The sequence below is a fragment of the Esox lucius genome, chromosome 11, assembly GCF_011004845.1.
Source record: "Esox lucius isolate fEsoLuc1 chromosome 11, fEsoLuc1.pri, whole genome shotgun sequence".
Lineage (NCBI taxonomy): Eukaryota > Metazoa > Chordata > Actinopteri > Esociformes > Esocidae > Esox > Esox lucius.
In genome coordinates this window covers 47,132,574-47,149,259 of record NC_047579.1, presented here as the reverse complement: position 1 = coordinate 47,149,259, position 16,686 = coordinate 47,132,574, and the positions used below count along the sequence as shown (strand labels likewise).

The 16,686-nt window shown below is 41.5% G+C and overlaps 2 protein-coding genes across 2 annotated transcripts in view; one reads left to right on the top strand and one right to left on the bottom strand.

The window, feature by feature from the left end:
• The window catches only part of angptl6 (angiopoietin-like 6), a 28,941-nt gene extending 25,167 nt beyond the window's left edge, over positions 1-3,774 (bottom strand). The window contains exon 1 of the mRNA XM_034295332.1: positions 3,754-3,774. The gene's annotated coding sequence lies outside the window, so the exon portion shown is untranslated. The remainder of the gene's footprint in view (positions 1-3,753) is intronic.
• Positions 104-2,116, top strand: p2ry11 (purinergic receptor P2Y11). The gene is made up of 2 exons (XM_020051293.2): positions 104-172; positions 1,107-2,116. Exon 2 carries the CDS (start codon positions 1,170-1,172, stop codon positions 2,085-2,087), a length of 918 nt encoding a protein of 305 aa, XP_019906852.2. The 5' UTR covers positions 104-172; positions 1,107-1,169; the 3' UTR covers positions 2,088-2,116.
• Positions 3,775-16,686: the final 12,912 nt, after the last annotated feature.

Genomic DNA, 16,686 nt, shown 5'->3' with positions numbered 1-16,686 from the left:
TTAAAATGTGGTGTGGTTTTGTTGAAATGGGAAGTGGGGTGCACATGATAGATTTGCATCTACTGTCAAACTGAGACGTTTGGTTTTACTCATTTCCTTTCGAGAAGCGTGTTCGTGTAGTCTGAGTAATCAGTCTGCATTTCCTTTCGTTTGAACCACCATTTGGAAAAATGTAAGTATTTGTCATTCTGAAATATTTTCGATGTTACTGTGGAGTTTTCAGTTTGAATATATGGTCTGTTTATTTTTAGCATATTGATCCAACATTACGATCAGTAGTCAAATGTTGACGCTGTGTGACAGTTATTGTTTGCATAGTTGTGCATTCCTATTATTTCTAAATGGAGAGACTGAAGTAATGTGTAATAACATGCATTGGAAAATTGGTAAATGTATTATTGCAGAAATTGACAATCTGAAGGGCGAAGCTGACTTTATAAACCTAAAAATGCTGCATGTTGGTAGTTTGTCATTGCATGCAAAAAATGTGACCTAATACTAAACTTCACTATGTGAACATTTTACCGTTATTGACTTTATTTTAGTCAGTTACACAATTGTTTTGACAATTTTTGCTTAATTAAGTGGTGTTATACAACTTTGAATCAGGATCACAATATTTAGAAGCAGAAGACTGGATATGTATTTGGTCAGATATGTGGATGGTGGTTGATAATTCAGTTTCAACACCAGTTGATCCTGATTTTGAGTGATGGTGATTTTTCTTTCTTTTTTTATCTGTCTTGAGTTACAGAGCCAAGAAATTACTTGTGTATATAAACTACCTTAGTTTTTGGACAAGCATTTTCTGTTTTAAATCAACCCACTCATGTTGTGGTCTTCCTTGCACTACACTGGGGTGGAGAATGCACTACTGTTTTTTTTATTTAGCTGAGATTTTTGTTGCTGGTAAGCTAAAAAATAGCGTTAACATTTTTTGCAAATGAGACGGTATTAACACTATGTTTATAGTGACAGAATAAGATGAACTGCAGTGGTTGATCTATTGGCTGCTGTCATATTAAGTTCCAGTTTAAAGATAAACGAGAAACTGCATTAAATGTTTTAAGAACACATTTGAATGTTTAATCCCTTTCCTTCCTCAGATTGAAATTCTTCTAGGAGTCTGTCGGCCGTGCCTTTCCTCTTTCACTCAACACAGCGCAAACATGAACGATACCTCTTGTAACAACTTCCAAGCCAGGTTTCTGCCTTTGATTTATGGGGTCGAGTTTTGCGTGGCATTGCTTAGTAACCTGATTTCCCTGTGGATTCTGGTGACCAGGCAGAGGAACAACTGGCACATCGGTGTGGTGCTGTCCTGTAACCTGGTCATCAGTGACCTGCTCTATGTCTTCAACCTGCCCCTGCTAATTGACTACTCCATCATAGAGAAGAACTGGCGCTTTGGGGAGGCAGCATGTAAGATCGAACGCTTCCTCTTCAACTGCAACCTGTATGTCAGCATCTACTTCATCATGTGTATTAGCGTGACTCGTTACTTGGCTGTTGCGCACCCCTTCTTCACCCGGAACAATGGGAGTCCTGCCAAAGCCAAGGTTGCGAGTGTCGTCGTCTGGATCTTTGTGATGGCCATCTCATCGCCTGTGCTGATGTTTGCCTCCATCTGTCCAGCTCGCAACAAGAAACATTGTGTACTGACCTCATATTGTGCCAGCTTTACTAAGGATGTTGCCAACTCAATACTCCATTATAAAGTGTTTCTGATTGTGGTTGGATGCACTGTTCCCTTCCTGGTCACTTTTGTGTCCTACGGGGGACTGTTGAGGGTGGTGTGGAGGAATCCCAATATAACCTCTGTGGAGAAACGGAAGGTGGGTCTAATGGTGTTTGCAGTGGTTTTGCTTTATGCCATATCTTTTTTGCCTTATCACTTCACCTTCAATAAGAGCTTTATTGAACAAGAATATATTGATTGCTGGTCATACAAGACATACCAGGTATCTAAGGGCCTGGTTTCAATGAACATGTGCATCCATCCACTGCTATATGTGGCTGTGATTGATGGGGTCAAAATGGCCTGTTTTGGGGATCGCTCGGCGGATGTGGCAATGATTAACACCTAAAAATAAAAGTTGGTTTGCTCTGCTTGTTGGATGCTTGCACTGCTGGTGTTTTTGTCGAGTCGTAACTGATGTATTATCTGTAAATAGATGCAGCTAAATTTGACATACCTCCTTGCATGTCTTTATAAACTCTAAACGTGAATGTCTGTGCAACCTGCCTCAGCATCACTGTGTTGGTCAGCCATCTGTCTCACGATTCTTGTGGACAGTTTCTGATCATTGACGTGCTGTAAGCTGCCTGCTGTTACCTACCTGGCTACAGGCTAGACTTTTTTCGAATTTACTTAATATAAACTAATTGGTCAAATTCTATTTTAAGAGTTTACCAACGCCATATTTTCCATCTGTTGACCTCTTACCCAACTTTACTACATCGGGACTCTTTGGACATAATTAATAGAACTACTCACCCCTGAACACTATGCTAAGTATCATTAAAATGCCTTATCACTGTAATTGTTGTAGCTACAACACGGAGTAGAACTATTGTCTTCAGGTAAAGAGCGTTAGAGCCTCGGCTTCTGACGCAAATGTCAGACAAGGATTAGTGTTGAAATAGAAAAAACTACATCTTGTTAGCCCCCCGGCACAGCTCCTGCAGCCGGGCAAGTACGTTATCTTTGTCACTAGGAAGAAATGCCTTCGAGTTAACCCTGAATCGTTGCTAAATCCAACTGAGACTTTCAACAGGTTTTCACCACTGGAGTTGGAGTCAAGGCCCTAGCAGTCTTTGAAGGGGAATGATCGGCAGGTATGTTCTATCGGTGGCCTTAAAAAACTAAAAACTTGAGTCATCGGCGATTCCATTACCCGCAGTATTAGACTAAAGAATCAGCCGGCGATCGTACACTTTACCGGGGGGCAGAGCCACCGACATAGCCGCAAATCTGGGGATGGTGCTAGCGAAGTCTAAAACTGGCATAGAGAGTACACTACAAGTATAGAGAGTACAGAGATATTGTTATTCACATTGGCACCAATGACGTTAGGATGAAACAGTCAGAGGTTACGAAACAGAACATAGCATCAGCGTGTAAACTCCTAGCTGGAGTGGTGCTCTCCTTTTTATCGAGGAACATTGACAGGAGTCTCACTCCTATAGCCTCACCATGAGGTAGGGTGCAGGTCAGGCCGCAGGCTGTTAGCCAGCCTGCTAGCATAGTGGAGCATGTCGATAGCATAGCCAGAGTAGTTACAGTTTTATCTATTGCCACTGTGACTCGTTCCAGGGTGAGAAAAGTTAAACAAGGTAGTGCTAATAGCAACCTTATTAAGATAAAGCCTTCCTCCACCTCGGTCACAAATAAAAATGACTGTATCACCTTGCATCTCAAAATGGGAATCCTAAATGTTAGATCTCTTGCTCCAAAGGCAGTTGCAGTAAATGAATTAATCTCTGATCATAAACTAGATGTTATTGGTTTATGTGAAACGTGGCTAAAGCCTGATGAATTCACTGCCCTAAATGAGGCCTCTCCTCCTGGCTATACTAGTGAGCATTTCCCTCGTGCGTCCCGAAAAGGAGGGGGTGTTGCTAATATTTATGACAGTAAATATAAATGTACTCTCAAACACATCACTGATTTTCATTATTTTTAAGTTTTACTCATGAAAGTTAACCAGGCCGATAAATCGTTTTACATAGCTACCCAGTGCAATTGCTGACCTTATTCACCGCGCCTCCATCTTGAAATCCAAAACGAGGCTAGGGGGTACACTCTAAACCGGAAGTTCATTGACAGAGCGCAGCAGCGGGCGTCTGTCATCATGGCGATACCTGTGTGGACATCAAATCTTTCATGTCTTCCCGAAATAACAGTGGACTATGTCGAAAAATGGGCCAATAAGGACTGCATGATTTTCCGGGCTGTTTTGCTGAAAGGATACAGCAACTGGATCGAGGGATATGTGCACGACCTGGAAGGTAATGCACAGACGATCACAGCTTTTTTTCTGAAATCAACATTAGTTAACGTTACTTTTAAAGTTAGCTTGTTAGCTAGATAAAACAACAGGACGTGACAACATTACAAGCTGATGCTAAGCATTGTTAAGATATATTAACCACACCAGACTGACTGTTATTTTGAGTGTTAACAATAAATGATTTTACCGACAGTCAAGAGGAGCGAGACAGTCAGTGTGAGAGCTAATTTCGCTCAATGCGAAAAAACGAGGCACCTTACATCATTCAGGTATCATGGTGGCACTGCTAGAACAAATACGCTAGCTAATAGTTCAAATGTTCATCTTGATCGTTCATATCAACAGTTCATCTTTCCATGCTAGACTAAAAATAACATGTTATGTGCAGTCGATGTGATCTTTAGCTAAAAGTGTATTGGAACCATCAGTCAAAATAGCTTGTTTCCAATGTGTCACTACAAAGCAAGGCAGGGTGCTACTGTTGGTAATTAAAATTAATAAATATTAAGTATAAGTTAATTTGTTTACAGGCATGGGTTACTCAGTTCACATAGCGATGTTACGTAGGGTTGGAGAAGGTACTATTCAGGTCTCACAGGTAACACAGATGCTAAAAACGAATCAGTAATGTCGTCTACTGGGATGCCCAAACCCAGTAAAATGGATGTTACTGTTTATACGTAGTTGTGTGCTTAACATGGTCTAGATTAGCAATGGTTATTATCATAAACAGGCACAGATCACGTCTTGTTTATATTTTGCTGTAAGACAAGGCGGCAGGACGTTAGCTGCCCAGGCTAGTAAAAAGAGCAACAACTTGCTTAACGTTACCCCGAATCAGCCCTTCGCTTGTTATAACTTAAAAAGGACCGGTTCGTGGCTAATCAAGTCATGTCTATTTAGCCAGAAGGTTTAGCTAGCTATCTCTATGACAGTTAACGTAAATATGGCTAACGTTAGCATCGTAAACTAATGTTAATATCTTACCTTGAAATGGCGACCTGGATCTCTTCTTATTTTATGAATCCATTCACGGCCAAGTACAGGATCTTTGGGGAAACGATGGAAGGTTTGACCTGTATAGGATTTCTTTCTCTTTGAAGACGTACATTTGGGAACACAACAATGCGGGGGCATTGTAGGTAACGTTATGACAGAAGTCTACAGATGGGCGAGCCAACGTTACTTCCGTACCCCACAGCCTCGTTTTGGTTTAAAGGAAGTGACGTGGTTGAATAAGGCGAATAAAGTGGTATAGTCAAAGGGACACCAGTTTTTGCGGTTTTTCTCCTGATCTCAATTTGCATAAGCTAATTTGCATCTCATGCGGCTTTCCACCAAGCGTGCCGCACAAGCCCTGAAAAGTGAAGCCAAAAAGTCTCGATCGCCCCCTGGTGAGTGGTCCCAGTATAGGTCATAAACCCCGCCCTCCCCATGTTATTCAATGGGACGCGAGACCAACTAAACAATTAAATTACCCTTCAATGATCTTTTTTCCGAAGCTGGTTTCTGTCATTTACTGTAGTTTGTATCACGCTAATGTAAATTCAAGAGTTTGTTTTTAAAATAAGTTGGTTTTTAGTTAGTTATTTAATGCTCTAAAAACGGTGGTGTGCTGTCGTGATTCACAGCTTTGATTGACAGCTATCTGAGCCAAGGAGCCACTGAAGCGCCATCCTCCTTCGGAGGACTGAGGAGATTGGAGCTTTACATTTAATCTTTAAATTTCTATAATTGATATAATTTCACACGGACATAATGGGTTGTTCTGCAGTACATTGTGCTAACCGATCTGGCATTTCCAATCGATCTTTGAATTTTTTTCGGTAAGTTAAATTTATAAGCTATTTAATTAGTAAATAAATGTAATGGGCTAGCTAACGTTAGCTAAAAGACAACAAGCCTCGTTAATAGCCATGTCAATAGCTAGCAGGGGATTGTTAGCTAGAAGTTACCAATTCTTTTTGTATTAGGCCTATTCTAAATTAAGGTTAAACATGATGTAAGTTAGGCTATAACATATCGTCTAGGTTTAACAAGCAAAGGTTGTACTGTACTTGGACTTGCGATTGATTACGGTATGCGCATTCTGCGAGGGAGAGTGAGGGCGGGGCACAGGGGAGGGGCCGTTGATTTCGCGGCTTTACGGCTTTACTTCCTGCTCGCTACTGCGCATAACTACTGCGCAGAACTGGTCCCAAGATCGCTATCTGCGCAGACGCAAGTCCAAGATGTCCGCGCCGTATCGGGACACTGGTGGCTTCATTTTTCACCAATGGAAAAGAGCGAAAGGGCGTCGTCCATTTTATATACAGTCTATGCTTTCCACCAGCGGCCGAAAAGAGGGCGTGCGCTTTACTCTGCTGTTTCTGCTTGTGTTGCCATTTTCTTCCAGCAGAGATGCTATTGTACCCCTTTTATTATTGTACTTATTATTTGATTTTAATATTGTTAAATCTTAGTGTACAGAATTTTGGTCAAAATTGGTAGTTTATAAATAAAATTGACTTTGACTATTGCACTATTGCTTGTGTAAAGGACCTTTGTGATCCCACTCTGTAGTACCATGAAAACTAGAAAGAACATTCATTTTAGCAACTTGGTTCTCTCGTCAACTCTTGTTCAAAGTGTGTAAGGTATAAGCTATATGCTCTGAATTGGACAATACAACATGTGGATTATCACATCGTTTTACTACAATTTGATGAACTCCCGAAGATCAAGGATTTTTTGGCCATCAGACCGAAAATGGTTTAACGCAGAGTCACCTACATAGCTATGGTGAGTCTTGTTCTATTATAAATAACTAGTGTTAAGTGTTGTTAGGTTACTGAGTAAGAACGTAATGACGGTTTTGTATTAAACCATGACTGTTTGCCATATTCTACATACAAATTATTTAGTCAAGTCACTCGTAGCTGAACGCAAGTTCGGAACCATTGGCAGGAAAACAAGTTATAGAAAAAAAAAACAGTGTTGTCCTGAGATTAAATACCTACAGTAAACCTTGTTTCTTCGTGTGTCCACAAGTTTGGTTGCTTATCAACTGATACGTAACGTTAGCTAAATCATGTTTTTTTGTGTTACGTTATCCACATCATGTGGATAATGTTCTATATCTTGAAGCTTTGCCCATAAGGGTTTCGCTCCTATTGGTTTACCCCTCTGCCCATAGGCAGGCGCTGAAAATGTAAATATGCAAATCACACCTCTCACGGCCATCTGCCCCATGGCTATAAAAGAGGTCGCCATACCCCAATCTGTCTCCCTCCCTTCTTTCAAGAAAAGTTTATTGTGCAATCAGTGATTTCTACAAAGCCAGGGTTGGCTTCACCTACTTAAGCCAATGGAGTGGCTTCTTCTAACACGGCGCCCAAGCCGCCAACGTCTCTCTCGGCCTGCTGGTAATTCCATCACACGCTACAAAATTCTCTGGGTGCAATTTAACAGTTTATTAATTATTTGCAATTAAAAGAGACGCGTCACACGCTTACAAACATACATGCACAATCTGTATTTATTACAGTTACAATGGGGGTGGTAAGTTGTTGCCCATCTGTCTTGTGTCAGGTTTTACCCAAAGGGCAGGCAGTCCCCCCACCTTATCCTTCCTGCCATAATGTTTACTGTTGTATTTACCTAAAGGGTCCAACTGACCTTACTCCCCCCAAGAACCACATTCCCCAAGGAACAGAGGACTAACACCCTTCTTTGTCTAGGCAGGAGAACATGGTCCAAATACCTAATAATCCTCTGATACTATACAGACACATGTGTCACAATCAAAGTAAAGATCTACATACCAGCCAATGGAAAGACAGACATTTCTCAAATGCACCTTATTTCAAAATGTCCATATCAAGCGTACCCGGCGGGACGCGCACACACTGTGCCGTGCATGTCTGGGACCGCTGCATGCTCGCGATGGTGCCACCGAGGAGCCTGTGTGCAACGCCTGCTCCATCCTCCCTTTGCCGGTGAGGATGGACAGGCTGGCGTACTTCATCGAGGAGGGTGCAGAGTTGTTCCAGCTCTTCCTCTTCGGAGGAGGTGCTCGTGCCCCCCCAAGAACAGGAGTGTCGACCCCCCCCCGGCAGTGAAGGAGGACTTCTTTGCTGCCATCTCTGCTGCTGCCCGGCGCCTGCGCATTCCTATGCCGGTGTCCGCGCCCCCGGAGGTCCCCTCCCTGTGTAAGTTAGCTCTGCACATGAAGGTAAGAATGAACATTTTGGCGGACAATGCGATTTGAGTTCTGATTGTAAAATAACCAGATATTTAGGACTGAATAATTAATTGTCTGTCTTTACTTTCAGAACATTTGGAGAAGATCAAGTAACTGACTGAAGAGAAGGTCGAGCTGAGGGCACAGCTGGCTCTACAATCAGGTAAAAACAAGACTATAGTTACGCTAGCATCTTGTCTTAATGAAACTGCATTTGTCTGAACGTGTGCCCTTTACTAAAATGCAATACTGTACAGCCTTTTTGAAATTACATGTGCAGTGGGGAGAACAAGTATTTGTTCCAGAAAATCAATTTGTATGATTTAAGTAATTCATTTGCATTTTATTGCATGACATAAGTATTTGATACATAAGAAAAGCTGAACTTAATATTTGGTACAGAAACCTTTGTTTGCAATTACAGAGATCATACGTTTCCTGTATTTCTTGACCAGGTTTGCACACACTGCAGCAGGGATTTTGGCACACACTTCCATACAGACCTTCTCCAGATCCTTCAGGTTTTGGGGCTGTCACTGGACAATACGGACTTTCAGCTCCCTCCAAAGATTTTCTATTGGGTTCAGGTCTGGTGACTGGCTAGGCCACTCCAGGACCTTGAGATGCTTCTTATGGAGCCACTCCTTAGTTGCCCTGGCTGTGTGTTTCGGGTCTTTGTCATGCTGGAAGACCCAGCCACGACCCATCTTCAATGCTCTTACTGAGTGAAGGAGGTTGTTGGCCAAGATCCCCCGATACATGGCCCCATCCATCCTCCCTTCAATACAGTGCAGTCGTCCGGTCCCCTTTGCAGAAAAGCATCCCCAAAGAATTATGTTTCCACCTCCTTGTTTCACGGTTGGGATGGTGTTCTTGGGGTTGTACTCATCCTTCTTCTTCCTCCAAACACGGCAAGTGGAGTTTAAACCAAAATGCTTTATTTTTGTCTCATCAGACCACATGACCTTCTCCCATTCCTCCTCTGGATCATCCAGATGGTCATTGGCAAACTTCAGACAAGCCTGGACATGTGCTGGCTTGAGCAGGGGGACCTTGCGTGTGCTGCAGGATTTTAATCCATGACGGCGTAGTGTGTTACTAATGGTTTTCTTTGAGACTGTGGTCCCAGCTCTCTTCAGGTCATTGACCAAGTCCTGCAGTGTAGTTCTGGGCTGATACCTCACCTTCCTCATGATCATTGATGCCCCACGAGGTGAGATCTTGCATGGAGCCCCAGACCGAGGGAGATTGACCGTCATCTTGAACTTCTTCCATTTTCGAATAATTGCGCCAACAGTTGTTGCCCTCTCACCAACCTGCTTGCCTACTGTCCTGTAGCCCATCCCAGCCTTATGCAGGTCTACAATTTTATCCCTGATGTCCTTACACAGCTCTCTGGTCTTGGCCATTGTGGAGAGGTTGGAGTCTGTTTAATTGAGTGTGTGGACAGGTGTCTTTTATACAGGTAACAAGTTCAAACAGGTGCAGTTAATACAGGTAATGAGTGGAGAACAGGAGGGATTCTTAAAGAAAGACTAACAGGTCTGTGAGAACCGGAATTCTTACTGGTTGGTAGGTGATTAAATAATGCTAATTAATTATTCAGAAATAATACAATGTGATTTACTGGATATTTGTTTTAGATTCCATCTCTCACAGTTGAAGTGTACCTATGATTACAGACCTCTGTATGCTTTGTAGGAAAACCTGCAAAATCAGCAGTGTATCAAATACTTTTTCTCCCCACTGTTTATGGCAGTTTAGTTTATTTCACTATTAAGTTATGGACATTTCATTGTGCTTTTTAGCTTCTGATAAACGTCAGACTGAAAAGAATGTCAAGCCGAGGGCACAGCTGGCTCCACAATCAGGTAAAAACAAGACTATAGTTGCTCTTGTATGTTGTCTTCTTGAAACATTTCATTAGTCTTGAATGTCATGCAATTCTCAAAATCATGTCAGACCATTTAAGTACAATATCTGATTACTGTATTACAGAAGCCATAAGGAAGAATCCTTCCAACCGGGATGCCACTGATGAGGCTGTCCAGAACCAGGTCCCCAGGTACCAGAAAGGGGCAGCTGACCATGCAGGTGGGAGAAGATGTCACGGCGGTACAAGGGACCTGTGGCGAATATGAATGACATTTCCAGCACAACCAATATTGTTGCTAAGCTGCAGTACTGTATTTCTTATTTTTTTTAACTGCTGCTATGTACAGTGTTATATATATATATATACACTCACCTAAAGGATTATTAGGAACACCTGTTCAATTTCTCATTAATGCAATTATCTAATCAACCAATCACATGGCAGTTGCTTCAATGCATTTAGGGGTGTGGTCCTGGTCAAGACAATCTCCTGAACTCCAAACTGAATGTCAGAATGGGAAAGAAAGGTGATTTAAGCAATTTTGAGCGTGGCATGGTTGTTGGTGCCAGATGGGCCGGTCTGAGTATTTCACAATCTCCTCAGTTACTGGGATTTTCACGCACAACCATTTCTAGGGTTTACAAAGAATGGTGTGAAAAGGGAAAAACATCCAGTATGCGGCAGTCCTGTGGGCGAAAATGCCTTGTTGATGCTAGAGGTCAGAGGAGAATGGACTGATTCAAGCTGATTCAAACTTTAACTGAAATAACCACTTGTTACAACCGAGGTATGCAGCAAAGCATTTGTGAAGCCACAACACGCACAACCTTGAGGCGGATGGGCTACAACAGCAGAAGACCCCACCGGGTACCACTCATCTCCATTACAAATAGGAAAAAGAGGCTACAATTTGCACGAGCTCACCAAAATTGGACAGTTGAAGACTGGAAGAATGTTGCCTGGTCTGATGAGTTTCAATTTATGTTGAGACATTCAGATCGTAGAGTCAGAATTTGGCGTAAACAGAATGAGAACATGGATCCATCATGTCTTGTTACCACTGTGCAGGCTGGTGGTGGTGGTGTAATGGTGTGGGGGATGTTTTCTTGGCACACTTTAGGCCCCTTAGTGCCAATTGGGCATCGTTTAAATGCCACGGCCTACCTGAGCATTGTTTCTGACCATGTCCATCCCTTTATGACCACCATGTACCCATCCTCTGATGGCTACTTCCAGCAGGATAATGCACCATGTCACAAAGCTCGAATCATTTCAAATTGGTTTCTTGAACATGACAATGAGTTCACTGTACTGAAATGGCCCCCACAGTCACCAGATCTCAACCCAATAGAGCATCTTTGGGATGTGGTGGAACGGGAGCTTCGTGCCCTGGATGTGCATCCCACAAACCTCCATCAACTGCAAGATGCTATCCTATCAATATGGGCCAACATTTCTAAAGAATGCTTTCAGCACCTTGTTGAATCAATGCCATGTAGAATTAAGGCAGTTCTGAAGGCGAAAGGGGGTCAAACACAGTATTAGTATGGTGTTCCTAATAATCCTTTAGGTGAGTGTATATCCGTCTGTGTGTAATGAATGAATATAATATACAAGTTTCACTTTTTGAATGGAATTACTGAAATAAATCAACTTTTGGTGATATTCAAATTTTATGACCAGCACCTGTATGTACTGTAACGGGTGGCAGTAGTGGAGGAACCAGGCGCAGGTGAATATACTCGATGTAGAAAAACAAACACTGAGCATACAAAACAAACTTAAGGAAAACAAAGGGGCTGAATCTTTAAACAGCAAACGTTTACATGTAGCATACAGACAGCAACAACAATGATGGGCAGATGTGGGGAGCATTTAAACACGTACTAACGAGATGATTGGGACTTGGTGTGAATAGTTGAAGACATGTGACACGAAGACAAGTCCGGGATGTGTTTGTGGAGTGATGGGAACTGGAGGTGCACTGATCCTCACCGCACCGTGACATGTACAGTATGTACCCTACAGATTGCCAGGGAGCGAGGCTTCATATCACTACTGTACAAATTGGGTATGTTAACTGTCTTCACATTTGAAATTGATACCAAGTATATATTTCAAAGCTGAAGCAAGATGAAAAGGACTGGCATAAATACTGTTACAATTAGACTACAAATGTGTTTGTTTTACTCATGCATTTACTAATCCAGATCTAGGAAGGAAACATCTCCCAGGAAAAGAGGTTGAAGAGTCCAGAGTCAAATGCATTGTTCAGATTCATATTGGTATGTTTATTTCTTACATACTGATTTACTGTTGAATACCAGTGGTTTATCCAACAAATGTCTTGGAGCTGAACATATGTGATTCACTTCAGTACCAATGTGACGGCGAGGTGACGGACAGCTCCGTCACCTCCCGCTTTTCCCGGTTTCCTTTCATCCTCGAACACATCCCAGACATCTAAAGCTGCTCTGCCTGCGCTTGGTTCCTCCTCTCCACCACTGCGCTACCGTGACAACCAATAACCCTTAGAAAGACACAAAGTATCAAGAATATGTAGATTCAATATTTTGTTTTTTTGCATCCTGAAAGCTGGAAAGTCCTACAATCTCAGTGTCACATGAGATACTGAATGAACAAAGGCAACATTTTAGAAATATTCATTTTGTTATAGAGCAGGTGATCTGTGTCTTGAAGGGGATATTCCATGTCCTTCACCTCATAAAGAAATGGACAATAGAGTAGTGGCAAGAAATGTATAAAATGTTTTGTGTGCTGCTTTGGTGAATACTATGTATGTTCAGCCTAACCTGAGTTGTATAACCCTGAGCTACAGCGTCTCCAGACCCCCTGTCTCAGTCCCAATGGTTTAGGATGCATTTGTTAATATGATGGGGGCAGTCTGAATTATATGCTGAGGTCTCCTTCTGGACCTTTAATTGCTCTGGTGTCCTGTTGAATCTTAGGAGGATCTGAATTCATGGACCCACACCTCAGGACTACCTGGCCTGATGACTTCTAGCTGTCACTGCCCATAGCCCAACTGGTCATCAGTGTCCACCTGGTTGTACAGCTGATCTGGATTCTGTTTAAAGACTCTGGACATAGCCCACCTGGTAGTCCCTGTCCTTATCCACCTGGTTGTACAGCTGATCTGGATTCTATTTAAAGACTCTGGACACAGCCCACCTGCATTTATTGACTCGCTTGTCATCTGAAAATGCAAGAACATTAATGTGGCACATGAAAGGTTGTGTTCTCGTAATCTTCACCCGGCACCAATGATGGCCATTCGAGGCTTCATTAGTGTTATTTAAGCAGCAGGATATTATTCTGGCAGCACCCAAGATTTTCTTTGTCACAATAAAAGTCATCATTGAAATGTATACTACAAATAACCACGTAGATCTTTTCTGCCCCCACCTCCTTCCCACTGGCGAAAAATCTAGTTTGAATTCCAAGCGAGTTTCAACATATACATAAAAATGTAAACTTGCAGCAATTTAGTAGAATTCTTGAATAGTATAGATACATATGAATGTAATAAGCTAATGAATGGTGACATAGCACACTACAACTACATAGTGAGAATTAAGAAAAATATATACACAGCAAAAATATAGCAAGAAGAGAAAGCAATTATATACATAAACATTGTACACTAGAAACAGTTTAGAAAGAGTACTGTAAACTAGCAGCACTATTGGAGGTGGTATTGAAATTATAGGTAGGCCTTTGGCAAGTATGGCAATAATACACATTACAATGTAAACTAACAGCAATTTTTGAAAGAGTAGGATGGGGAGTACGAACAGTATGGTAGAAGTATTGAATATTATAAACACTTAGTACAGCAGTGATGATGAGTCATCATTCATGACATTAGATGACATAGCACTAGATACATTTCCACCAACGATGCCACCAACAAAGTGGTCCAAGTATGGCAATAGGTGCAACAAAGACTGTGTACATCAAGCGGTCCTTGATGACAGTAAAGCTCTGTGCAGATACTGCAAAGCAAAATCTATTATTACAGTTTATAACAAAAAAGAAGTATAACAGAGCCTACTTGTGTATATATATATATATATATATATATATATATAGCCTTAATTGTAGATGCATTTGGTACAGCTGTTTGAATTCGAGTCAATGAGAAGCTTGCAATGCAATGTATGTAGTGTTCCCTAGCTGGCAAGGTGACTGTGTTCGTGTCCACCGTCCGAAAGGCACTCAATGCGCATTGATAACGGGGGTTAATCCAGTCAGTTTTTATGATGGTAGGCTTCACACACAATAGCTGAATTTGCAGAGCTACAGTAGCGAGCATACCGATGGCGCAAACTAAAACAGGATTTAAGCACCTCTTTTGGTGGCCTCCTCGAAAAATATTTCGCTGATAGTTTTTGTCCATTACTAAATATGCAAGTCTACGCCCTCTCGTGGCGCCGGGCATGAATGCAGTGTTATTACATAATGTCTTGTTACAGGTCAGCTTATAAAGAATACAGCCTATACAATTTTGCATTTCCTTTACATTACAATGTATAATGTATATATGAATAACACCCAAAAGTACCAAAAAAACTATTCCACGTAGATGCCTAATGTCTAAAGACTGCTTGTTATTGTCTAAAGACGGCTTGCTATTCCAGTAGTGCCTGCTAGCTGTGCACCCCCACACAGTTTACACATGCTTCATTATCAAATCTCAAATCCTAAACTTTAATAAGAGAAAAGTTTTTTTTTCAATCCAAACGTTCTTTGTGCAGCGCATCAAGAGAAAAGATCCTAGTTTAGGTAGAGAAGTACAATACTTTCATTGTGGGACTGAATAGTTTTTCTGCAAAAAGTAGCCCTTGTAAATTACCCTGGGTTGGGGGGGCTGGAAAATATAGTGTGGTTGGATTTGTAACACAATCCATCTCTCGCGCTTATGAGTACAAGCAAATTAACAACAAAACTAACATCAAAATAGGACTTTTTTATATTAGATATGTTCTCTATATTAACTTACTTAAACTCTAATCATTTCTCAATGTAGTCCACAAATTGAACGCTTCTTTTCCTCACTCAAAACCTTCCTTTTAGACTTTTTGGGACATTTTTCCGGAGCTGTATATATACACATCGATCAGCCATAACATTATGACCACTGACAGGTGAAGTTACAGTTTTTTACAGTCGCTAGGACACATTTCCAAAATACTTAGGTCACTTTTTCAAAACTCTTCACACAGTTCTCCAAACCAACATCTCGGCACAGCAGTTCATTTCACTTTCAAAATGCACTAAAACTACCAAATCACTTCATACATGTCTCAAATCAACTCATTCTTCCAGAACACTAGCAAAGGTTGACAGACAACAAACACACTTTGTCACCCACAAAACAATGACCTAAAAAACACTAACAACAGGTAGCATTTTACAATATTTTCTTGTGTAAAACAAGGACACATCTCTGTTTATAATTCACTGCAATATATGTAACTGGAATGAATCGGACATGATGCAGAAAGCCACAATATGTTTTATGTCTTATATACATTTTTATTATTTTGCACTGAGTAATTCCAAAATACAAGAATTTGTATACACACCATCCACTGATACAGATACAACAGTAATGCTAATCTACTGATTTCATCTAGGGCAATACACCTAGGAAAGAATCTTCTGGCATGCCTGATCCATCCCTGACAATCTTCTGCTGATATGTCCAGGCATCCAGCATTCCTTGCGTCCATGAGGGATATTTGATCATGTGGATGGTGGTCATAAACCTTCCACCTCCACGAGGAAAATAATTCCTCTATGGGGTTGAGGACTGGAGAGTAAGGTGGGAGGAAAAGTGACACCATTCTGGGATGGGCTGCAAACCACTCTGTGACTGCACGGGAGTGGTGAAATGCCACATTGTCCCATACAATTATAAATGTTGGCTGATTTCTTCTCTCCATCCCTTTCCTCACCTAGCACAACCCTTCCATAGAGGTCATGCAGGAACGCGAGGAGACGTTCAGTGTTGTATGGCCCAATTAGTGGTTTGTGTAACAGCAGTCCATCAGTGGATATTGCGGCGCACATTGTGATGTTGGCACCCCTCTGGCTCTCTTCCCAGTCATGTTCAGAGTTCCTCTCAAAAGGCACAGTGTACAACTGTTTCATCATTACCTGATGTTTTTTCAAGACTCTAGAAATAGTTGTTATGCTTACACTGTGAATATTTGCAAAAGTAACGTCTGTCAAGACTCTGTCTCGAATCTCAGTGAGTTTTATGCCATTGTTTCTGATGACCATATCAACAATGGCAGTTTCCTGCACATCAGTGAACATCCTTCCTCTCCCACCTGTGTGAGGTAACCATTGAGTCCTAAGCAGATATGCAACAGCAATTACACAAGTCTATTTACTTCTGTAATGTGCAACTCAGTCAAATGCCCTTGCAGAATACTAGTTACTTGTTGGTATGCCGGAAAACTCTAACAATAGATGCCATGTTGAGCATTGCAGATTTGGCACTCTCTGACCAGCCTCTCTCATTGAGAGACCATGATTTACTACAT

Excerpts from the sequence above, each read along its gene's own strand:
- p2ry11 (XM_020051293.2), top strand. The coding sequence starts at position 1,170 with ATGAACGATACCTCTTGTAACAACTTCCAAGCCAGGTTTCTGCCTTTG.